The sequence below is a fragment of the Rhineura floridana genome, chromosome 7, assembly GCF_030035675.1.
Source record: "Rhineura floridana isolate rRhiFlo1 chromosome 7, rRhiFlo1.hap2, whole genome shotgun sequence".
In the NCBI taxonomy this organism is placed as follows: domain Eukaryota; kingdom Metazoa; phylum Chordata; class Lepidosauria; order Squamata; family Rhineuridae; genus Rhineura; species Rhineura floridana.
The window spans coordinates 2,831,132-2,856,083 of NC_084486.1; the positions used below are offsets into that span (position 1 = coordinate 2,831,132).

Consider the following 24,952-nt stretch of genomic DNA (forward strand, 5'->3'; position numbering starts at 1 on the left):
GGGGGCCAAATGTGGCTCCTACAGGCCTCTCCATCCAGCCCTTGGGACGCCCTCTACGCCACACCCCTCTCCCCAAGCCACACTCGTCCCGCTCCATGCCCCCCTCAGTTGCTTTCGTCTAGCTGGAATGGGTCAGTGGCAAGGGCAGGGAGCCAGAGGTCCTCCAGATATTGCTGAACGCCAACTCCCATCTATTGCAGCCAGCATGCCCAATGGTTAGAAATGATGGGAGCTGCAGTCCATCAGTAAATGTAAGGCTACAGGTACTCCACCCCTAGTCCTGGATTGTGATCATTTATCTTGCTTGTTTGGATGGGAGATGTTTATGCATGTAGAAACCTCTGGCTTCTTTGTGGTGGTGGAATGTAGCCTGCTGTACAAAAGGAAAGAATGCCATCCAGGCTCTGCCCATTTTTGGTTCTGGTCTGAGCCATCTGGCCCCCCTCTGGCCCTGTTGACCACCACTGCTCTGAGGCTCCTGGCAGATTGCTCATGAGGGAATGTAGCCCTGGGGCTGAAAAAGAAAATGCTTATGAGCCAACCGAAGTATGAAAGACTGAAAGATGGAGGAAAAGTACTTAAATCTTGCACGGGATGCCCATCCGAGGCCAATTTGCCTTTCACAACACTTTTGGGAAGTATTGTAGTCTTCATTTTATCATAACTGATGTTTAATAGTTCTTTGTGACAGCAAGAAGAAGAAATATTAAGGCATGCCTCAGCCCTACCCCGTTATTGACAATAGTACTGTAACATCTGCAGATGGCCTTTAGCCCACTTTCACGTCTGGTCCTTAGAAAGGTGGAGGCTGGCAGGGCTGGGCAGAGGGACACCTTTGTCCAAGGAGCTAATCCCCTTCTGCCCACTGATACGAAGTGGGTTTGGTTTGCAGGGTTCATAATTTAAAATACAAATTAAGCAACATTGGTACAGCAGTGGCACACCCTTGCCACAGGCACATGAAGAGCACTGCTGGGTCAGACCAAAAGCCTTTCTAGTGCAGCGTTCTCACAGTGCCCAGCCAGATGCTTGTGGGAAGCCCACAGCCAGGAAAATGAGTACAAAAGCATGCTGCTGCTCATGTGCCTCAGCAACTGGAAGTGGCACATAGCATTATCCTCCATGAATTTGTATAATTCCCTTCTAAAGCTGTCCATGGACTGCGAAAAAGACAGATAATTGGGTGTTAGAACAAATTAAACCAGAACTGTCACTAGAAGCTAAAATGATGAAACTGAGGTTATCCTACTTTGGACACATCATGAGAAGACATGATTCATTAGAAAAGACAATAATGCTGGGGAAAACAGAAGGGAGTAGAATAAGAGGAAGGCCAAACAAGAGATGGATTGATTCCATAAAGGAAGCCACAGACCTGAACTTACAAGATCTGAACAGGGTGGTTCACGACAGATGCTCTTGGAGGTCACTGATTCATAGGGTCGCCTTAAGTCGCAATCGACTTGAAGGCACATAACAACAACAAAGCTGTTCAAGTCGGCAGCCATCAGTTACATCTAGTGGTAGTGAATTCCATAGGTTAGCTGTGTGTAGTGTGAAGAAGTACTTCCTATCTCCTCCTCTACTCTCTTTCCACTTTCTCCACACCATGAACAATTCCTCAGTCATATCTTCCCTTGCCTTTTTTTCTAAACTAATTTCAAAAGTCATATCGCAGCATATCCTACTTGTGATGTTCATACCAAGAGCTCTTGTAAGAAATAAGAGCCTTTTATCAATTGAGAGCTTAGACCACTTGTCCCAAAGCCTCTTCCTAGAAACAGAGTCTAGGGGTAGAAACATACTCACTGTTCTGCTGGTTCCAGTGCGTCTCCACCTCATTCTTTTGAAAACAGGGGCACATTATGCTAGTCAAACCCCACCCCTTTTTACTGTAAAACCTGGTGGGGGCAGCTTGAGTGCATTTAAAAAAAAGTCTTCAAAGAGATTCCACAAGTGATCGGCAGATCAACCCATTCCCCCTCCTGCTATGGCTAATGGAAACACTTTGATCTGATGATTAGTATGTTTACAGCGTAGAATATAAAAAAGGCTACAAAAAGTCTTGTCCTAGACGATCTGGAATATTTCTCCATCAAATGGGCTAAAACTACACAATAATCCACTGTGGATCTCCCTTGCTGAAATCTATTCCAAAAATACCAAGCTTCAATATTATTATATACAAATTGTGTACATAATATACCAATAACAGACAGAAGACTAATTTACCTATAATTATTGGGATCTGATTTAGTTCCTTTGTTAAAAATAGGAATAATTATTGCACCATTCCATGTCATAGTACCTTGATCCATTCTTCTTATGTGTGTAGAAAGAAGGGCCAGTGTAGAACCCACCATGATATATCCACTTTTAAGATTTCTAGTCAGATTTCTGGATCAGGCCCAGGCACTTTGCCTGTCTTTAGCTGCGATATAAGCTCTCTGGGTTCTTCTGTTTACATAGAAAGCAAGTTAGAAAGTATTCCCAGATTGGGAGCTGTTCCATTTGGGTGAATAGGGCACCATCCCAACCTTGCTGTGTTCTCTCTTACAGCCATTCCGGAGGGTGGCACTGCCTGTCAGCTTAGTGTTGCCCTTCAGGAACTGAGGAGAGAGGAGGAGGGAGACAACACTATAATTAGTTGGTTCTTTCTGTCATTGGCTCTGCCTTCCACACTACTGGTCCCAATGGGCATCCGACACCACTGAAGTTGTGGAAGTAACATTTGAATCGGAAGATTCCATCATTCTGTTAAATATTGTCTGAATTTTTTCCCCCAGACCTGCACTGAAATGTGATAGCAAACTGCCTGAGCATTCACTTAGAGACCCAGAAAGTTCCTGAACTAGTACTTATAGTGGCATTTACAAATATCTTCCACTGTTCTAATTGGACCTTATATTCCTTCCAACACATTGCTTTTTACATGAGCTTTTGTTTTTATTTTAGTACACATAACAATTCCTAAAGGAGTACTTCAGGTTACTTGATCTGCACTTGTGATATATTGTTTATGATTGCTTCTTAGCTAGGTCACATTCCGTATCAGACTCTTTACTTTTCCTATGCTGATTGCCTCTATCATTTAATATAAGATTTTTTTTCCTGGAGAAGCTGAGAATAATTTATTACAAACAAGGCAGTCTCTATGTTAGATGCCTCCATTACAGCACTTCTGTAGAAGAGTCTGAGAATTCAAAGTGAGAACAATAATGCAGGAACTATAGCATAACCCCACAGCATTTCAGCTGCAGGATCCACAATGGATCTCGTTCATAAAGGATGCTTTGGGCAATGGAGGCCACCAATCTCATGAAATGAAGGCTGAGATGGTATGATACATCCGTTTCAGACATCAAAATTCAGGTCATTGGTCCTCCATACTGTATTAATGAAACCATTTATTCTGCTCAGATTCAGAAAGAATGATAGCAGAGTGTGACAGACTTCAGAGACAGCCATCCCCCAATATCTAAGGTGGGCCAAAATACCCCCTTTTTTACAGCCTGCCACAGGGACACATGGTTAGTTGCACCACAATTCTCAAACACCCATCTCTTAAAGCATTGATGAAGGATTTATGTTATTTTGCCTTAACAGGGAACTTTCACTACAAGGTGAGAAAACCCTGTAGTATTTTGAGGATTACTTTCAAACTGTCCCCTTATTTGGTGAAACAGGGATAGTGTCCATTTTCTCAAGAAAGATTTCACACAACATGTTTCAGTAACTGTGCTTTTATAAGAACAATGACCAAGGAAAAATTGCCCTTCGCAAATTCAGACATGTCCAGAAAACTCGTGCTCTTTTCTAATATATTCCAACCCTTCATAATTGTTCAGAAGTTGTCAGGCTAAAAATCTAAATCAATAAATACTGCCAGACACCTCAACATTTATCAAACACACAGCTTTCAATTTATTTATTATAAGCTAGAGGTCTATTGGCCAGTAACAAGGAGCTAGAATGGCTGTAATACTGAAAATCAACAGCAAAAGCTGAAGTAACATAGATAAATTAATACCCTTAGGATTACCCATCTCAGTAGACCACATCCCATAGGAAATTTCCTGTGTACTATGACAAAAGTTGTGTTGTGTAACCCATGCACAGCAAGGAGCAAAAAAGGTTTTCTGTCCACAGTTACAAAGTTTTACTGAGGCTAATGAAGATATACAATCTAGATGGGCGAACAGTTATGGGTATATCACAGTTAAGTGTCCAATAAATAAAACTTCAAAGTGCTTTACTCTCCTATTTACAAACAATTAAATACCTTACTAATGTTATCCATGCCATCTACTAAGAGGAAGGATTTTGTAAGTAGGAGGAATAAGAAAGAGACTTTTAATAATATAGCTTTCATCATGCACTGGAATGACTGGATGGGAGTTGGGACGTAAGTATGGGCTGTGATTTTTCAAACTCCACTATCCAACCAATGTAGCAGTCTGCTTATGACAAACTGTGCCAGCAGTTGGCTCTCAGAACCACAGCTTCCAGATGCTTATAAGTCCCAACCACATCTCAGTTTGTTCTTCATAATGCTTGGCAATACAGACTAGCGGGGAGGGGACAATGCTCCTGTGACCAGTTCCTGGGAAGAAGCTGAGGGCTAGTTCTGTAATGTTTCTCTGGAAGATAAAGGGAGGAGAGTTGGTGAGGACCTTAAGGACAAAGAATATGCACCACTGAAAGCAAGAATAGATGCTACAGATGCACTGCAAAAACATGAGAGTGAGTCATGGGATCTCTAAATCAGTATGTTTGAGACAGCAGCTCATGAAGAAGGTCAAATAACACCCTGAAATTTCCCAGCCAGAGCCTCTAAAACCCTTATTCACACTGCACTGCACTGTTGAGAGCTGCAGAAATGATTAAAGAGGCAGAGGATTCTACTCAAAGACTAGCACAGAAGGTATGCCAGCCAAGAAGGGATGATAAGGGAGGAACTGCTGAAAGAAAAACCCTTATAATTCTTATAACAATACACTCCAAATATTAGCTAAATTTGGTTAATGTTTTTGGATCAAACTTTCCTTCTCAGAAGATGATATGAGATGTGCAATTTGTCTTTTTCATTTTCTGCTGAGGGCTTTCCAAATGATCCAAATTAGTTTTTATTCAGAACTACACTTTTGCTACCCATAATCTATCACCAATAGTGAAATATCTTATCCGTACATGATAATGGATAGGTGTGGAGCAGCCCTTGGTGAGGGAGTTGTGTTCTTTGTGAATACATCTGGTCTGGATGAGTATAGCTTGAGCTCATAACCATCAAGGAAATGAATGATTAGAGCAACCTATTTCCCTCCAGATTTTTGGATTACACCTCCCATCATTCCTTACCATTGACTATCTGTAGTTCAGTTGTAGTTCAAAATATCTGGAGACCATCAGGTTGGGGAAGGCTGGATGAGAATGGCATAACCTTATCTGGATGAACATTGCATCAGGGTGGTAATACACAGGATGCATGTGTGCACAGAATCTAAGAACATATTCACTAATAGGGAAAAACCTTGCGGTTTAAGAACGTATCTATAGCCAACAGATATTTCTATCAAACTTTAAAAAGCAGGGAAATTGAGCAACTACAGTGTATGCACCAGGGGAGCAGGAGGCCTCCTCTCTGAGATATTGTATTGCCCTACACATTTGTCAAAATGCAAACACAATTTGGGCTGGTTTTTCACAGTCCAATCCACTTCCTGTGTAGCTTGAAAAAATTTGGTAACATATGCTTCTGAGCATTTGGTGAGCTGTGGCAACACCTGCTATCTCCAAAGATGGAGAATTACATTTTTGTATGTTTGTTGGTGTTCATCTTACTTTGCTTCTTTTCTGTGTTACTAATGTTTCTACAGAGATTCTAACCAAGAAAATTATATTTCTCTCATTATTCATCCTAGAAATCTGTGTCAAATTTATTTTATTAATTTCAAAGCCTTTTTATTGTCAATGTCATATGATGCTGAAGACAGTTTTTTGTGTTTCAAACTGGAGGTTATGCTCAATTTCTATTCTGGGCGCATTAACAGTTGAATCTGAAACAGCAGTTGGATGTAAAATCAGACTGATTACAATATGTTGTTACTTAAACAATGACTCTAGCTGTTGGAAAAAAACAAACTTGGCCTGCCCAAGATGCATGTGTTCAGTCTGCTATGCTTAAACTGCTCCACCTAAGGAAAGGAGGACATGGTCAATTAAAAACATAGAGCACACTCAGAATTTTGCTAGAATATATTTCACCTCTCACTGTTTTATCTTGTGCAAACTGAGACACTCCTCATGTCCATTGGAAACTATTCTGCAGAATAGTCAGTGCCATTATTCCACAACTCTTTTTGGAGCTTTTTTTTAGTGTTGCAAACTGTAGCTGTACTTCACATATTCAGAGAAACAGAAGCAAAAGAAAATGATTTACTATAGGAAACAAAATTGCAAAGTAACTCAAACATATTTAAAGTGACTATCTGAACTATATCAACTGTTTTAATATTGTTGCTTCCTCCCGGCTAAAACAAGATCAGCACAGCACATGTCTTCTTTCTATTATTTGGGCTGATTGCAGGTGTTGCCACCAATCACCATATGCTCAGAGGGACATGTTACCAAATTCTTCCAAGCTACACAGGAAGTGGATTGGAGTGTGAAAGACCAACCCAAATTGTGTTGGCATTTTTACCAATTTGTAGGGCAGTACAATATCTCAGAGAGGAGGTCAGGTCTCCTGCTCCCCTGGTGCATTCACTATAGCTGCCGAATTTTCCTGCTTTTTAAAGTTTGATAGAAATATCTGTTGGCTATAGGTACGTTCTTAAACCGCAAGTTTTTTTGTGTATTAGTGATTTCTCTGCTTTTTAATCTGGGAGGTAAGAAATGGGATCCTATGCAAATTTGCTGAGAATGGATTGATCATTTGCATGCTTATTGAGTTCAGTGGGATTTACTCCCCTGCAATCATGCTTAGGATAGATGAAACTGACCACAGGTGATGGGGAGGAGAGGAGGGGGAGGGGAGCAGGCAGGAGGGGGAAGAGGAGGGGAGGTTTGATCATTTGCATATTTATTGAGTTCAGTGGGATTTACTCCTGTGCAATCATGCTTAGGATAGGTAAAACTGATCTTGGGGAGGGAGGCCTGGAGTGGCCAGGGGAGGAGGAAGAAGGAAGAAGGGAGGGGAGGAAGAAGGGAGGAGGAATGGAGAGGAGAGGGGAAGGAGGTGAAAGGCAGGTCTGATCATTTGCATGCTTATTGAGTTCAATGAGATTTACTCCCATGCAATCATACTTTGCATATGTAAAACTGACCGGGGGAGGGGAAGAGGAGAAGGAGAGGGAGGGAGGGTTGGAGTGGGCAGGGGAAGAGGAAGAAGGAAGAGAGGAGGGGAGGAAGAAGGGAGGAGAAAGGGAGAGGGGGTAAGGAAAGAAAGGCAGGTCTGATCTTTGCCTGATCATCTGAGTTCCATGGGATTTACTCTCATGCAATCATGGCTAAGATAGGTAAAACTGACCTTAGGGGAGAAGGGGGAGGGCAGAGTAGAGGGAAAAAGAAAGGGGGGAGAGGGGAGCAGAAGGAGGTGGGAAGGAGGGGATTAGAAGGGGAGGAGGAAGGGTAAAGGAAGGGGGAGGGGAGGGCAAAAGGGAGGTGATGGGAGAGAGGAGGAGGGGAGGGCAGGCTTGATCATTTGCATACTTATTAAGTTCAATGGGATTTACTCCTGTGGCTGTATATTAAGTTCATAAAATGGCAAAAGCCCTTTCCCTGTTTCAATCTCACTTTTCATTAGTGATGTCACTGTCTAAGTGGCATATGGCTCCCATTGCAATTGCTAAAAGCAACAATGCACTAACAGAAGAATTACATTTTCCAAGCGCAAAAAAAAATTACAACTTGAGTGCTAAGAAAATGTGATATCCCCACCATTGTAGAATTACATTGAGACAATGGCTTGATCTTATGATTGAATAAATAACAAATGTAGCATTATTGTGCAAAAAAAAAAATCATCCCCTGGAAAGGGCTCAGAGAATTTTTTTTTCTGATTTTAGGGAAGCACATGGGTTAAGAATTTTTCTTTTCAGCAAATCTATGTATGATAGATGTATATTTCCATTGGGGAATACCCAAAATAAAAGTTGTTATATTTCCCAACTTGTTTGTATCCTCCTTCCTTCACCTTCCACTTTAAAATTGCATTCTCTTCCAGTTGCAAATGGTTCTTGGTTCCTATTTCCTCCTTTAACATGCAGGTTAGTTTGCTACTCTAATTTCCTATTTCTCCTGACCCTTCAAGGGTTGTTTCAAAGTTCAAGAATGCCTCAATGACCTCTTCTAAGGAGCCTCTTAACACAATCAGGTTCCCTGAAACAAAATTCTTTAACTCACTTCAGTCCTTCCTGACCCACTTTCACAATAAAAGAGTAAATTGGATTCTGAAAGAGAGGTCATAGATAGATAAAAACACCTATTTTTAAAGGGGGGTGCTTTTGTCACATGTGGTTCTTTTGACAGAAAAATGGTTCTGATCCCAGGCATGCACTAGAATGTGGAGTTCAAAGCTAACAGCAAGGAGATGGAGAGAGGGCTGTGTGGCTAAAACATGCTTGGGATTCCTTGCCTATGTAAATTAGCAATGGGGAGTTGCTACCTCAGAATCCTGAGTTCCCCAGATTGGGTAAACAAGCCCTAAACCTGGGAAGCTGGTGAGGGTTCCCTAGAATGGATGGATGTGTCATAGTTCCTACTAAGGGTAGGATGGCCTCTGAGGTCCCAACTACAACACTGCGTTTCCTTGCTTTGAGAGGGGGGTGGAACGGACTCTTGGGTTTTAAAACAAATTCATTCCACAAAAGTCTGTGGGGGTTAGAGGGAAGTTTCATCTTTGCTTGAATGTCTGCAAGCTTCCCTCTCTGATCTTCCCGAACTGGGGTCATTATTCTAACTTAAATACTATACAGACAGAACCTTCCCACACATGGAAAATAAAGCAGAAGTGAAGGGGGGGGGAGATTGAAGAGGAAGTCGTCAGGGGTTGGCAAGAGTATTAGGGCTGCTTCCTTTTGAGTTTGCGGGAGGCTGCACTGACCCCACCGCGCTCCCGCTTCTCCTTGCGCACACAGTAATATTTGGTAACACGCTTGCGGCACTGTTCACAACGAACAGCACAACACCAGTGGAACTTGCAGTTGCAGCTGGACACCATCTCGGCTCGCCGTTCCTCCACAGCCAGCCCACAGTCTCCACACAAACGCTGGCAGCTGCGCTTCTCCCACTTGCTCAGGGCCTTACCCCTCTTCAGGCACTCTCTGCCTTCAGTCCCCAGCAGGCCCAAAGTCTTGTTCTCCAGGCAGTAATCAGGTGAGTCTTCTAGATGGACTAGCTCTTTCTTGGAGATGGAGCTGAAGGTTTCTGCAATTGCCCCCCGGCTAGCAGCACTGTTGCCTGCCCCTTGGAGTAAGTCCACTTTCAGTCCTTTGTGGTATTTCTCCTTTAGGTAGGTCCCCACTTCTCGAAACTCAGGCAGTTGCAGCCAACAAGTCTGGGTGGTGCAGCTGCCAGACACGCCGTGACATTTGCAGGTCCTCTTCATGGTCCCTTTCACTGCCTAATGATGAAGGAAAAGACAGAGTGATTTATGAAAAAGATCAGGTGATTGGGATGCCCTTCTTTTTCCCTGCAGAGTTCAACATGTAGAACTAAGAGACATTTTTCTGAAACGTGTCTTACTTTTCTAGCTGAAGGGACATATTTTGCAAATATTTTATCAAACATTTATTTATTCATTCATTTATATATCACCCTCTCACAAAACTTTAGTGTACAAAAAACTTTTAAAAGCAGTATAAAACAATTATTAAAATGACAGTACTCAATTTTTTTAAACAACTATCAGCAGTCAGATTCTTCCAATTTCATTTATTTATAAATACATTTATGAATGTTGCCATTAACTTCTTGAACCCACTATTTTGATTAACCTAAATAATCGTTCTCATTATTTTTGCAATGTATCCTAATCCTATGCTATATCAAAATAACCCTCTAAGGTCCACTTCAGTCATTATGTGTGAGTGGTGTGGTTACCACAGCAAAACTGTTGCCATAATGTATTTAAGTGCATTGATTGGCCAACTAAGATGAAAGACTCCAATCTAATGTAGTAGCTTCCTTGTTGCCCTTACTACTTGTATGGAAACATTTGTTAAAGGGCCAGTCTATGTGGTTGTTCACTAACACATAATATGTCAGACACAGAGAGCCTTCTCCATGTTCTGTGTCCATGCCTCAGGCCACCTTAAGAAGGTAGTTGTGGGTTCACTTCTAAAGAGACTCAGAAAACAAGTATAGAGCAGTAGCAAATGTTCCCATCCTGAGTAAAATTTGGGTGCTTGTGGTTGCTAACTAGATCCAAGTTCTCTGGGATGAAACTGATATTCTGGGTCCATTTCATTCTGGGTTTCCTGATTGTGCTGGTTTTGGTACAGAGACAACCTTGGTCACCCTCTGGGATGACCTATTTTGGGAAAGAGATAGGGGGAGCATGACCCTGTTGGTTCTCCTGGACCAATCAGTGACTTTCAGTACCATTGACCGTAGTATCCTATGCTTTGCAGTGTTTCACTTCCACTTGGACGGTTGGTTCCAGACCTCATAGAACTTACATTGTGCGGTTCTGTTAAACTTCTTGTTTGTCTTTGTTTTATGATGTCTAACTTAGGTATTTTAAAAATTGTATCTGTGGCATTATAAGTTTTGTTTTAATTGTAAGTTGCCTAGCAGTGTTTTTGCATAAACAATACAATAATAACAATAACAATGATGATGGTGGTGATGTATAAGGGACATAGTGTAACTGAAGGATATTATAACATAACTGCCATGGGGCAGAACAGGTATCCCAGCATTATCTTTTGAAAATGCCCATCAGATAGGTACAGAACCACTAGAACAAAATGTTCCCAATTCTAGTCATTGACAAATGCTCTCCAAGCATACCATGGTGGATGGTATCAAAGGCTACTGAGAGATCCAGGAGAAGGGATTGCACAGCCTGTGCCCTTCCCCTAGTAAAGATCATCAGGGTGACCAAATCCATTTCAGTGCCAAACCCAGGTGGTAAACCAGATAAAACTGCATCTCAATAATCAGTATCATCCAAGAGTATCTGATGTTAAATGGCAAGCATCCACTGAAGCACTATTTTGCAACTGCCTGCGTCCAGAGAATCATTTTTCAAGAGTAATCTTTCCTGACTGCCTCCTTTAAAGCAGTGAGGATAACCCCCTCTTGCAAAGAGGTGCTTATAATTTACTGGATCCAATTTGTCAACACTCTATTGCTTGATGTAGAAGGAATAAAGGTTAAGCAAATAAAAGATAGGCTGCACTCCTCCTATTACCTTGGCCACATCCTCAGTCTTTAATAACTGAAATTCACCCAACAACACTTGACTTGATTGTGTCATGGACAAATTCAGTTATTCAAATGCTTAGCAAACAAGTCACAGGAGGCATATGAGAGCTCTGACATTTCTGTGGTGGCCAAACTGAAGACTGTACACCACATGGAAACACTCTGCTGAGTGGCACTGCAAGTATGCAATAGTGACCAAGAATATTGCTACTTCCTCACCATCACTGCCACAGAATAGGTTCTAAAATAAGCACTCACCTGTGTTAGATCAGATTCATCTTCCCACAACCGACATTCCAGCCATAGTCATGTCAATTTCATTCCCCACCCCCAGCTCCCTGGTAAACCAGGGAGATGATAAGACTCTTGCAAAAGAACTTAGGGACAATTGTCAACTCCTGGGTTATCTCTGTATCCCACAGATCAACTAGGTCATCAACAGAATCACCAGCCATTGCCAACAGGAAACTTCCAAAGGAATTTCTTTGTATGAAGCCATTCAACGGAATTGCTTGCTCCAGAGATGGCTGTTGCATTAGGTAGGAGACTAAAGAGACCCATCTCATACTTCTACTGGCTTTTTCATTGTTGTAGATGAAAAAGGTGTTACCTTTCTACCAGCCTCATTGTTATGGAGGTTCATTGCTGCTCTGGCATCCTGCCCTGTCTCAAGTGCATCCACAAACTGCTTTGAAATGGCTTCCCCAAAGCCCACATTGTCACTGCAGCCTCCCCACAGCCATCCTTGTCCTCCTGTGGAGAGAAGCATGCCACCAGTTATTTGGAGTCAACTTGTGGGTGACTTGATAACTCCTCTCAATCCTGTCATCCTCATGAAAGGAATCATGAAAGGACTGTAAGGAAGTACAGCTGGAAGTATGAAATGTATTGTTGCAAGCAGTCAGCAAAGAATATCTAATAATAATTCTGATAATCCCAGGATAGATTATTTCACCCCCTTTAGGATGCACACCTTAACGTGGTGAGGGGGTTTGAGAGTGTTGAAGAAGCTGACAGCAATGCCGTCAGGAGTCTAAATCAAGAGGCTAGACTCCTAGCAGGGGAACCCATGGTGGAATGGTCAAAGCTGAGACACCAGACTAAGATGCATCCAAACTCAGAAGAAGGCAATGGTAAACCACCTCTGAATAGCTCTTACTATGAAAACCCTATGAACAGAGTATCCAAAATGCAACACGAGATAGTGCTGGAAGATGAGACCCCCAGGTCAGAAGGCACTCACCGAGCTATTGGGGAAGAACAAAGGACAAGTGCCAGTAGTGCTGTGACTAATGACGCAGCTGGGTCAAAGCCGAAAGGAAGCCCAGAGGCTGATGCGCACAGATGCGAAAGGAGAGTCCAGAGTTGTACGATGCACACAATAGGAACATGGAATGTGAGAAGCATGAACCAGGGAAAGTTAGAAATTGTCAAGCAAGAAATGGAGTGTATCAACATTACAATACTTGGCGTGAGTGAATTAAAATGGACTGGAGTGCGACATTTTCAATCAGGCAACTACAAAATATTTTATGCAGAAAATGAGAAATCAAGAAGAAATGGAGTTGTTTTAATAGTGAGAAGTGATATCAATGAGATTAAATGGGAAACCTATTAACATAACCATCAGCCAAGTCTACGCTCCAACATCAAACGCAGAAGAAGAAGAATTGGAGAGATTTTACACAGAAGTACAGGAGGAAATTGATCACACACCAAAACAAGATATGATGATAATCATGGGGAACTGGAATGCAAAAGTAGGGAACAGAGAAGAACTAGGAATTGTGGGGAAATGGGGCTTAGGTGACAGAAATGAAGCAGGAGAAAGACTTATTGAATTCTGTGAAGCCAATGATTTGTTTCTTGCCAACACATTTTTTGAGAAACCAAAAAGACGACTGTAGACGTGGACATCACCAGATGGTCAATATAGGAATCAAATTGATTATATAATTGGAAACAGAAGATGGAGAAGTTCCATACTTTCTGCAAAAACAAGACCAGGAGCAGACTGAGGTACAGATCATGAATTGATCGTATCGAAAATCAGAGTAAAGCTAAAGAAGAAGAACAAAGCACTCATAATGCCAAAATACAATTTAAATAACATCCCAGAAGAATATAAAGATCAAATAAGGAACAGGTTTGAGGCTTTAAACTTATTTGACAGAGAACCAGAAGAACTATTATCAGGGAAGAATGCCAAAAGACAATACCTCTTGTTAAAAAGAGAGAAAGACCTCAATGGATGACTGAAGAAACTCTTAAAATGGTTAAAGAGAGAAGGAAAGCAAAAGCAAAAGGAGATAGAAACACGATCAGAACCCTAAATGCAACTATACAACAACTAGTACGTAGGGACAAAGAAAACTATTCCAATAGTTATTGTATAGAAATAGAAAAGGACAACAAAATGGGAAGAACAAGAGCCCTATTCCAAAAGATTAGAGAAATGAAAGGGAAATTTAAACCAAGAGTAGGGATGTTGAATAATCAACAGGGAAACACACTGACCGAGATGAAATAAAAGGAAGATGGAAGCAATACACTGAAGAACTCTGTAAAAGAGATGACAGGATGACAGATTCATTCACGGAGGAACCATATGATGAAGAACCAGATATTTTAGAATGTGAGGTGAAGGCTGCTCTTAAAATTCTTGGAAGAAACAAATCACCAGGAATAGATGGCATACCAATAGAGTTACTACAAGCTACTGAGACTGAATCTGTCCAAATTTTGACTAAAATTTGTCAAGAAATATGGAAAACTAAACAATGGCCCACAGACTGGAAGCGTTCAATAAATATCCCACTACAAAAGAAAGGGGATCCCAGAGAATGCAGTAATTACCGAACTATTGCCTTAATATCCCATGCAAATAAAGTATTGCTCAAGATTCTACAACAAAGGCTCTTACCACATATGGAGCAAGAAATGCCAGACATCCAAGCTGGATTTAGAAAGGAAAGAGGCACCAGAGATCATATTGCAAACATACATTGGATAACGGAACAGACCAAGGAATTTCAGAAGAAAATCACCCTGTGCTTTATAGACTACAGCAAAGCCTTGGACTGTGTAGATCATGAAAAACTATGGAATGCTTTAAAAGAAATGGGGGTGCCACTGCATCTGATTGTCCTGATGCGCAACCTATACTCTGGAGAAGAGGCTACTGTAAGGACAGAATATTCAGAAACCGATTGGTTCCCCATCGGAAAGGGTGTGAGACAGGGGTGTATTTTATCACCCTATTTATTTAATCTATACGCAGAACATATCATACAGAAAGCAAGACTGGACCAAGATGAAGGAGGTGTGAAAACTGGAGGAAGAAATATCAATAATTTAAGATATGCAGACGATACCATACTACTAGCAGAAACCAGTTATGATTTGAAACGAATGCTGATGAAAGTTAAAGAGGAAAGCACAAAAGCAGGACTACGGCTGAACGTCAAAAAGACTAAAGTAATGACAACAGAAGATTTATGTAACTTTAAAGTTGACAATGAGGCCATTGAACTTGTCAAGGATTATCAATACCTCTGCACAGTCATTAACCAAAATGGAGACGATAGTCAAGAAATCAGAAGAAAGCTAGGACTGGGGAGGGCAGCTGTGAGAGAACTAGAAAAGGTCCTCAAATGTAAAGATGTATCACTGAACACTAAAGTCAGGATCATTCAGACCATGGTATTCCCGATCTCTATGTATGGATGCGAAAGTTGGACAGTGAAAAAGGCAGATAAGAGAAAAATCAACTCATTTGAAATGTGGTGCTGGAGGAGAGCTTTGCGGATACCATGGACTGCGAAAAAGACAAATAATTGGGTGTTAGAACAAATTAAACCAGAACTATCACTAGAAGCTAAAATGGTGAAACTGAGGTTATCATACTTTGGACACATCGTGAGAAGACGTGATTCATTAGAAAAGACAATAATGCTGGGGAAAACAGAAGGGAGTAGAATAAGAGGAAGGCCAAACAAGAGATGGATTGATTCCATAAAGGAAGCCACAGACCTGAACTTACAAGATCTGAACAGGGGGGTTCATGACAGATGCTCTTGGAGGTCGCTGATTCATAGGGTCGCCATAAGTCGTAATCGACTTGAAGGCACATAACAACAACAACAGATTATTTCAGGCAGAATCACATGGATTGCTTCAGAATTTAAGGCAACTACTTCTGTTCTATGTTGGCCAAAAACTATTGGCATTCCTGTCAAATACATCTGATCTGCAACATACTCTTATGCAATGTGGGAAAGCCCTCTCTAGCAAGATGCGGGAAGGAAAATGGATGGAAAGAAAAAAGTCATCATATGAGAAACAACGGTAGTATATAGATGAAACAGAAGTAGTTGCCATGCAGAGCCAGCCCAGTCCAAATGCTTCCAGGCTCTTTAGGAGCTTGGTTGGTCTTGACCTCAAAGCCCTTCACTGCTTGGGAACCGGGTTCCTGAAGGATTGATAGTCTGCTTCTCAGGGGTGTAGTTGTCCAGGGTCTTGGGGGGGTCTTAGAGCCCTTACTTTTTGGGGAGCGGGGTCCCAGCAGAGTCCCTCTGTCTCCAGTATCCTATGAGCCAATCAGCATGAAAGAGGAGTGTTTTAGCCACTGAGAAGAACCTGCTTCCTTGTCCTTTCCTGCTGATTGGAGCTAATCAGAGTAAAAGGAGGAGAGTAGGCTACTGAGCAGACTCTTTTCAGTAACTAACACTATCCCCTTTCATGCTTATTGGCTCCTAGTGATGTATGTTGTTGGGGGAGAAGGTGTTATCAAGGATCTCATTCTCAACCCTGCAGGAAAAAAAGGGAGGGGCATACCTGTGACTGTTATGAAGGGACCCTGCACTTCTGAATTTGCCGCTACACTACTGCTGCTTCTGTATGTGCCTAAGCCAGGGGTAGCCGATGTGGTGCCCTCCAAATGTTCTTGGGCTCCGATTTCCATCAACCCAACAAAAACAGCCAATGATCAGGGATAGTGGGAGATGGAATGCAATAACATATGGAGGAAACCAGGTTGGCTTGCACTGATGTCTTCATCTGTACCTGGCCCTTTTCCAGCCCCCTCCCCAATCATCTGGTATATTGTGACTGGTTACTGGGGAAAGGACCTTTTCAGTAAGGGCATGCCAGAATGGAAGGCTTTCCCCAGGAAAGCTCAGCCACTGCTGACTTTTATATAATTTCAGCATCAGACAAAGATATTTTTATTTTATTTTAAGTTGATTTATTTTATCTTGGCTGGTAAGTATTATGTTTTTATGTGGCAATTTGCCTGATTTTTATGTGTTTTATTCTGCTTTGTTATTTTGCAAGCCATCCTAAGAATTTGATTGAAAGGCAGAGTATACACCTTTATAAAAAACTAACAAATACCTGTCTGTCACAAGTAGCAGGATTACAGGAGTCCAATTTGGTCAGGAAAATTTCACTCTAGGCCCTTGGAATAATAAAGTCTGAGGTGTTGAGACAATTGTGTCGCACATACAGTTTTGTGCATGAAATGTAGTTTCTAAATATAATTAACAGATTATTTTGTCTCACTCCATACAAGTGAATGAAATGGAAACCTCTTCCTTTTGCTCCAGTCACTTGTATGGAACATGGAAAAGATGCTGCAATCAGGAAAACCTTTGAGGAACAGCATTCTTGATTACATACAGCAAGGTGAAAGCAGTAGGGACAATATTTAGTGCCGTGAAATAGCATGAGCTGGCTCAGTAACCATGGAGAGTGCTATATGAATAGGTTCAAATGCAGTTACTCTGGGGAAAAGAGTAAGAGCAAATGCTTCCACTTGCACTGGAGGTTAAACCTGACCACCTCCAAGGTGCCTCCCAGCTCTGTTATTCTGTGAAAATACTCCACTTCTTAAAGAATACTATATTTGGCTGCAGACTTCCCTGGGAGCAAGTTCCATTCAACTCAGTGGGGCTGACTTCTGACTAGGCATGCATAGAATTGTGCTAATTGTCATACCACATATAAGGAAAGAATAAATTCTCCAAAGTGAGGATGTGGAGCATGAGGATGGAAGGGTCTGTCAGTTCTGGTTCTCTCGGTGTCTCATTTTTCCAGTCTTAAAATTCAGTTCTCCACAAGTCTGCAGCAATTTGTAATATTTTTTTTTTTAAAAAATCTTCATGAAAAACTTTCAGCAATTTAGTGCAAATTTCTCCTAATAAACACATTTTTGTATGCAGTTTTGACTACTGTAATGTACAGATTTTTGCAAGGATTTTCTCTGAATATAATGCATTCTGCATGTTATTTTCACTAATATATTTATTTTTATGTACCCCAATGCATGATTTTTTTTAACCATTCTTTGGTTGGAGAACTGCATTGCAAGATTAAATATATGCATATTTTGAAGGATAAATGTTTTGTTTGGTTCTCATGTTGTTTCAGAAAGTGTGGATTTGATGAATTCAGCTTTAAATGCAAACTGAATCGAAATTCTCCCCTATCCCTGACCAACAAATATCTTGGTCAGATTCACAGTTTTGCTCCCCTTGCTATGAACATGGTTGCAACAGCCCCCACCCCCAAAGGTGCCTATTTTTTGTGTTCTTGGGAGGCTGGGCAAACATAGAAATATCACCTGCACACCTCTGTCCTGATATTTGATCCTTACCAAGTTGTCCGTTGCGGGAATCATCACATCCACAGTTGTCAAAGTCCCCAAGGCTGCAGTTGCGTGTCAGCGTGTACATGACTCCAGCAGAGCTGATTGCATGGACAAATGCTGTTTCTTGGTTTGCTGCCAAACAAAGACACAATCAAAGAAACTGCAAGACAAGATACAACAGCAGCTCCTGTGATTTGGAGCACCCTTGATTAGTAAGGCCAAATGGATATTGAACAGCATGGGAAGACCAACCCAGGGCTCTTCATCCAGCAGAAAGGAAAGGTAGACAAGTCTCTGCTAAAGAAAATGATGCCACTGTTGATTTGATATTTTCTGGGACCAGCGTATTACGAACTGCCAAATTAAAAACAAGAGAGTTAACTCCCACTATTGCCTCAGTGAGCTGATTTGATAAGCCTGCAACTTCAGAAGACACCCATGGGAGGGAGTGGGTTGGTAGACCTCTCCTCTGCCATTCTGTCCCATAGAGCTGCTGCAGACTTTTGCTCACACCATTCAAAAATTACTCAGAATCAAACTGTGGACTCATCTACACAGGGTTTTACTGTGTGTCTGGTGCTACTCACATCCCTTTTTAATTCGCATGATTCACATGACATTACTAGCAAACAGAAGCTATCACACGGTTTCCCCCCTGTAAATCTGTACTAACCCAATCCTCTGATAATTTGAAAATGGAAGGAAAAAATGTCTTCACTCCATATCTCTAGGGCTTGCAGACACTTTGCTCTGATGCTTTTAGGTGGGTGTGTCAATCGTTCCCCTCTCCACGCCCACTTCCTCCTTCTCCCTTCTTTCATTTCATTTCCTGTGAGCTGAAGAGAAACGTCGGCTGCTCTCTCCCATTCTGCAAGCCCTTTCTATGTTGCTGCAAACAGTGCTTTATTTTTCTTTTCCCCCTAACTTGTACACAAAAGCACAACACTGCTCAAAGAAAGATTTGTATTTCATCTGTATTGTACCAGTGAAAATACAAATAATCGCACTTCCTGGTTGGTGTTTTTTTAAAAATAAAACTTACTGGTAGAACAAACTGAGCATGCTCAGTTGCCAGGTAACCAGAGGGAGTGGAAAGTTAAATTAGAGGCATGGTCTTTAGGAAACTGCGTGATTGATGATTCCCCTAAAGTGTGACTAGAAAATATCATGTTTGTAGCTGGCATTGAGCCCTTACTGCTGAAATGGAAAATGGAGGTAAAAACAGCATCTTTAGCACGAAGTTATGCTCCCATGTGGATAAGCTCTGTATTTCCCATGTAGCTTATGTTACTGCTTTTTCCAATGACGTAGGTAGGGGTGTGTGTGCGCGTGTGTGCACTCTTGTGTGTGTGTTAAAAGCAAATCAGCTCCTAGTGGCTTCAGGGTGAGCAAACAATTGGTGGGGAAGGTCTGGTTCACCCTTTCCTTGCCAAGTGGAAACAGCAGACAGGAAAGCCACTTGGAGAAGATTTGACATGGAAAGGGTATAACAGCTCCTCCCCCCATCTTCTGTTTGCATTGCATTGAAAAAAATCCGTTAGGGAAAGCAATAGTGGAACTATGCATATTGCTTGGCTTTTAGTTCTCAACGATCTCTTGAGGGGAGGTGCCACTGAAAGGTCACATCTGGAGACTGGGGCCTCCACATTGTCCAAAGGTAAGCAAGGTAGCCATGTTTGGTAACCATATTTGGCTATGGCATCAGTCACCCTCAACTTTTTCTCCTCACCTTCCCGGTTAAGTAATATATCAGTTGTTGAGGAACTCGATTGCATTGGTGATTGTTGTGGGACCATGAAAGCTTCTTCATCATTGTGTTCTAAAACATTCTCACATTCTCAGGAGGCACCACAAAACTGACAGACAACAACATCCTATTGCAGCAGGGCCCCTTAACAACTCATACCAGGGCTGGCCCTATCATGAGGCTGAGTAAGGCGGCTGCCTCTGTTGATTTTGAGTGTCATGAATTGGCCACAAGTTGTTAATTATTTAATTTATTATTGTCATATTTTGATTGCCAGGAAGGGGGAGAGGTTTCCCCCCTCAGGTGCTAACATAATTTGGCCAGCATTTGAGTTGGCGTAAGGGGGCGCCATTTGCTGTACCACCTCAGGCAGCAGAATGTCTTGGGCAGTCCCTGACTACTATAGCCAGTTCTCACAACTTTTCTTACCACTGCGCAATCCTCCATGGCTGGAGAGTTGCAAAGCTCTCTCAGGACAGTTCCAGCGATCCCAAGCAAATTGGAACTTACATTCCTCGATACCACTCTGTGCACCGGCTGCAACACTGCTGGAATAGATGAGGTATGCCTGCAAGGGAAAGGCAGCAAGGACAAAGGAGGAGTTTCCACAAGCATAGGGAACATACAAAAATTACCAAGCCTTGTTTTTCAAAACCTGCCTCTAAGAGTTTACTGTTTGCCTGTGACAGGAACCTTTTTTTGTACCCAGAGCATGTAAGAATGCTGGCGTTACCAAGACCTGGGTGGACAGGCTGGGAGTTTTGGATTTTTCTCAGCTTTGTCCACCTGAATTCTCAATGCAGCATCAACATAGGTTGGAAGCAGAGCTTGGAAGATTACTTTTAAAAAGTAATAAATTACAGTTACAATTACATGGTCCCCAAAAGTAGTAATTACCGTTACAATTACAATTGCTCTGAAAGTAACTGATTACTTTACTTTTTCTCAAAAGTAATCACTACAATTACATTTGTTACTTTTAAAAAATGCGTAAAGGTATTGGCCTTGGCTGCTGCACATCTAAGTAGCCTAAAACAACATTAAAAATAAACACACACATACAGAGGTAGTAGAATAATTCTTTTTATCCATAAGATAGCAATGGTGGTCTCTCCTCTGGTAAGGGAGGTGGGGAGGGAGGCAGAGGCCACTACTCAGATCTTTGCACGTCAAACCAAGGGCAACCCCCCCCTCAGCTAGCAAGCATAATCTCTCTCACTTAACCACCTCCCGGATCCTGCCTTGCCACCAACTAAGGGCCACTCACCCAAGCAAACATTTTCCCCTGAGATGCAAAAAAGTTAAAATACTGCAAATGCAGCACAGTAGCCAGAGAGGGTGGTGGAGGCCACTTTGTGTGCCAAGTGCAAACACAGTATTAACACACACACACACACACACACACACACACACACACACACACACACACGTTGTCATCTTCCACCTCCACAGTTCTTTATCTCCATTCTGCTGCTGCCTCCTTCTCTTCCTTTATCCATGTTCTTGCCCTCCGGCTTCTTTTTCCCTCCACTCCATTTTTCACCACCACCATCCATTTTTTAAAACAATTGTTTTCTCTACTCTGCCCCATCTCTCTCCACCTCCTCCCTCATCGCCTCCTACCCACCCACAGAGTATGAGGGAAGAGCGATGCTGCACAGAAGCCCAGTTTTGAGGCACATGATTTTCATCCACAGGTCAGAGGAGCAGAAGTCTTCCCCTGCTTCCCCCCCCCCAAGTAATGCCCCAAAGTAATGCTGGAAACATTACAATTACTCCACAAAAATAATAAAATTACTCCTAGTGCTATTACAATCAAAATGTAAAGGAATTACCCACTTGTTCCTCAAAAAAGTAATGAATTACAAGTAATTTGTTACTTGTAACAAATTACTTCCAAGCTCTGATTGGAAGGTCCAGGAAGAGGGTGTGTGTGCTCTCTCTCTCCTCAGAATTCCTGCCTCATTGAACCAAGGGTTTGAGTGGGCTTACTTCTTAGCAGAGAAGGATAAGACAGTGCTGTTTGTGTATCTAACCTTTTGGCGAGGTCTCCATATCTAACATGTGGTTAGTAAGACCAGAATTCACAGAATCATTCTTAAGACTGTTAGAAGATGAAAAGGAAAACCAAGCATGATTTTAATATAAGACACTAAAGTGAAAAAGTATAGCTTCCTAAACTACTCATTCCATGGACTCCAAGGTTTTCACTATGTCCAGTATGCTATCTCTCCCTTGGATCACCAAGAGTATTTTCCTTCTTTTAACTATGTCTCTTGAGTGGCTCTTGAGCTCTGCAAGAGAGGCGCTGCTGGCAGTTCTGCTGCCATCAGAGGTTCATGGGGATGGTAGCATGTGAGAGGGCCTTTTCTGTGGGGCACCAAGAGTGTGGAATGCCCTCTCCTCCAAGGTATGGCTGGCCTTGTCAGGGGGTGCATTTTGTCATCAGGTCAAGAAGACACACTTTTTGAGGGGTGGAAGTTGTTACATGGTTTAATTGCATTGAGCTGTATGTAATCCACCCTAACATCAAAAGTGCGGGCTATAAATGCCTATAAACAGTAATAATTATTTATTACACAGATTTTGTTCCTTATAAGTTGTAGCTGCAATCTTCTAATTGCTTTGGAGTCTGTTAATACTCACTTCTAACCACGTCTACTCAGACGTAAGTCCACAGTGGGGCTTATTCCCAGGTAAATGGGGTTAGGATTGCAGCCTAAGGGTCAAACTCCACATTATGCTATGCAGACTGGCCTCTTCTCTTATTTACAAAAAGCAGCCGTAGGGCTCCTCCAATCTGAATTGAGACCATAGCACAGGGAGACAGGGTTAGCCCTTCCCCTTGGCATTGTTCTCCTACCACCACCACCACCCCAAAAAACTATAGCACCTTCAGGGGCAAACAGCAGCTTTTGGAGGTAGTGATGAATTTTTTTAGTGGAAAATGGTTTGGGAGGAAGAAGTTAACTTCTCCCTCCATTGCATCATTATCCCAATCTAGATGAGTCCTGCATTGGCCTGATGTGGCAGGTCCCAAAAGCATAAATGGCTTAAGGTACAGTGGTTTGCCCGTAAATGTTTACACTGGGGGACACCCTACCCCTGAAGCACCCTGCTCTGAGGGATGGTGGCTGGCTAGGCTTTCCTCCTCGGGGCATTGGGTGTTGCAGTAAATACACAGAAAGGTGTTGCAGAAGATCAAAACATTCTTGCCCATGCATAAAAGAGTCCCCTGCATTTTGGGGGCTCTTCCTTCTTTTATCATATCCATTCACAGTATCAGGACTAAACTACATCTGACATTTATCATGTGTTTAAATAAGCATGTTTAACTGAGCAGCTTTTATTTTGGAGAAAAAGCAGATGTAGGCCCCTAATCCAGGGCAAGATCCATGTTGGCTTTCGATAAAATGTTTTTCTCTCCTGGCTGCTCCCCACACTATCAAAAATACTGTTGTTTCTTACAAAAAGCACCTTCCAATGCAACCAGGGAGAGATTCTTTAGCAAAAAAAACCCTATGTGGGGCCTCAGTCCTGATGGGCTTTTTCTCCAAAATAAGAATGATGATGTCAAGCACACTTGCTTAAATATGCAACTAACATCATGTGAAATTTGATCCTCAGTTTCCAAGCAATCTCACATGTACAGTAACATTTTCCACACTTGAAGGTCCACAGCCAAATCAATGGAGCCACGATAAGGGACTTCAGGGCTGGGCGGTGGGCAGCAAACTAGAAAGGGAGACTGTCATTTCGTGGGGTGGAGGTCAGCAGCTCCTAACAACAACAAGTTCCATTGGGGTTAGAGGAGTTCTTGTCAAGTTGCTCATTGCCTGCTACATAGCCTGACAGTTACTTCAACTCTGTTCTGCCTGCAGATGGTGGTTGCTAGCTGGGCAGCTTGGAATGTAGCGGCCTCTCCACATGCATCTTTTAAGTACAGGAGTGAGGAGGAGTGGATGGAGGAGAAATTTGGATGAACCTGCCTAATTCACACTTCCTGAAACAATACATGAATATGCAGCTGTCCTTTAAAATGTGTGCTTCTCTGAATTTGGCAATGCAGTTTTCCATACCAAAAAATATGTACAAAAATACTAGGGGAAAGTGTGCATAAAAATGTATGTATTAGAAAAACTAACATACAAAAATGTATTATATTAGAGTGTGTAATAGCAGAAAGGAACACTAAAATTAGAATAATTTTTTATTAGGAGGTGTGTTTTTTTAAAAAATTGCAAACGGATGCAGAAATGTGGAGAATAAGGCTAAGACTGGAAAAATGAGAAACTGAAATTGACTGATTCACCTTTCTCTTCTGGTGCAGTCCTGTGCTACTGGGCAATGTGTGCTAATGTACTTGTAGCCGCATTGGTAGAATCAACATTTTGATCTTTCCCACCTGATTGGCATCCCCAGCAATGGCAAATATTGGATGGGTAAGACATGTGTGATTGGCTTCACCCACATGCACCACTGTGGATGTGTGTAGAGGGAAATAATTATAAGTTACCCTGCTGCCATGCAGGGCTGTAGTTGTCCAGAGTCTCGGGGGGGGAGGGCTTAGATCTCTTACTTTTTTAGGAGCAAGGTTCTAGCAGGGTCCCTATGTCTCTAGTGTCCTACGAGCCACTCAGCATGAAAGGCGAGTGTGTTAGTGTCTGAGAAGAGTCTTCTAACGTGCTTCCTTGTCCTTTCCTGCTGATTGGAGCCAATTAGAGTGAAAGGAAGTGAGTCAGTCACTGAGAAGACTCTTCTCAGTAGCTAACACTCTCCCCTTTCATGCTTATTGGCTCCTGTTGTTGTGGGAGAAGGCATTAACGATCTAATTCTCAACCTGTCAGCAGAAAAATGGGGGAGGGGCTGTGACTATCAAGGGACCCTGCACTTCTGAATTTGCCACTACACTACTGCTGTCATGGCTAAGGCAGCTGGAACTTGTGGAGACTTCAGGCATAAAATCAGGGAGTATGTTCCTTTTTTCTAAGGTGGAAGAGCTATGTGTGAAAACCTGTTCCTGTTGAGATGACTTGAAATTTGTAAGCCGCCTTGTACTATGTAAATCACTTTGAGAACTTTTTTAGGGATATAAATAGTCTAAATAAAATAACTTGTGGTAAGGG

The 24,952-nt window shown here is 42.1% G+C and overlaps 1 protein-coding gene across 1 annotated transcript in view; it reads right to left on the reverse strand.

Annotated features, from left to right (window-relative positions):
* Window positions 1-9,061: 9,061 nt before the first annotated feature.
* Window positions 9,062-24,952, reverse strand: part of WNT8B (Wnt family member 8B) — a 29,663-nt gene continuing 13,772 nt past the window's right edge. Inside the window, exons 3-6 of the mRNA XM_061634288.1 lie at window positions 20,256-20,394; window positions 18,086-18,211; window positions 12,041-12,183; window positions 9,062-9,622 (exon numbers count right to left, since the gene is read on the reverse strand). Of these exons, the coding sequence (XP_061490272.1) occupies window positions 9,062-9,622; window positions 12,041-12,183; window positions 18,086-18,211; window positions 20,256-20,394 (969 nt within the window). The remainder of the gene's footprint in view (window positions 9,623-12,040; window positions 12,184-18,085; window positions 18,212-20,255; window positions 20,395-24,952) is intronic.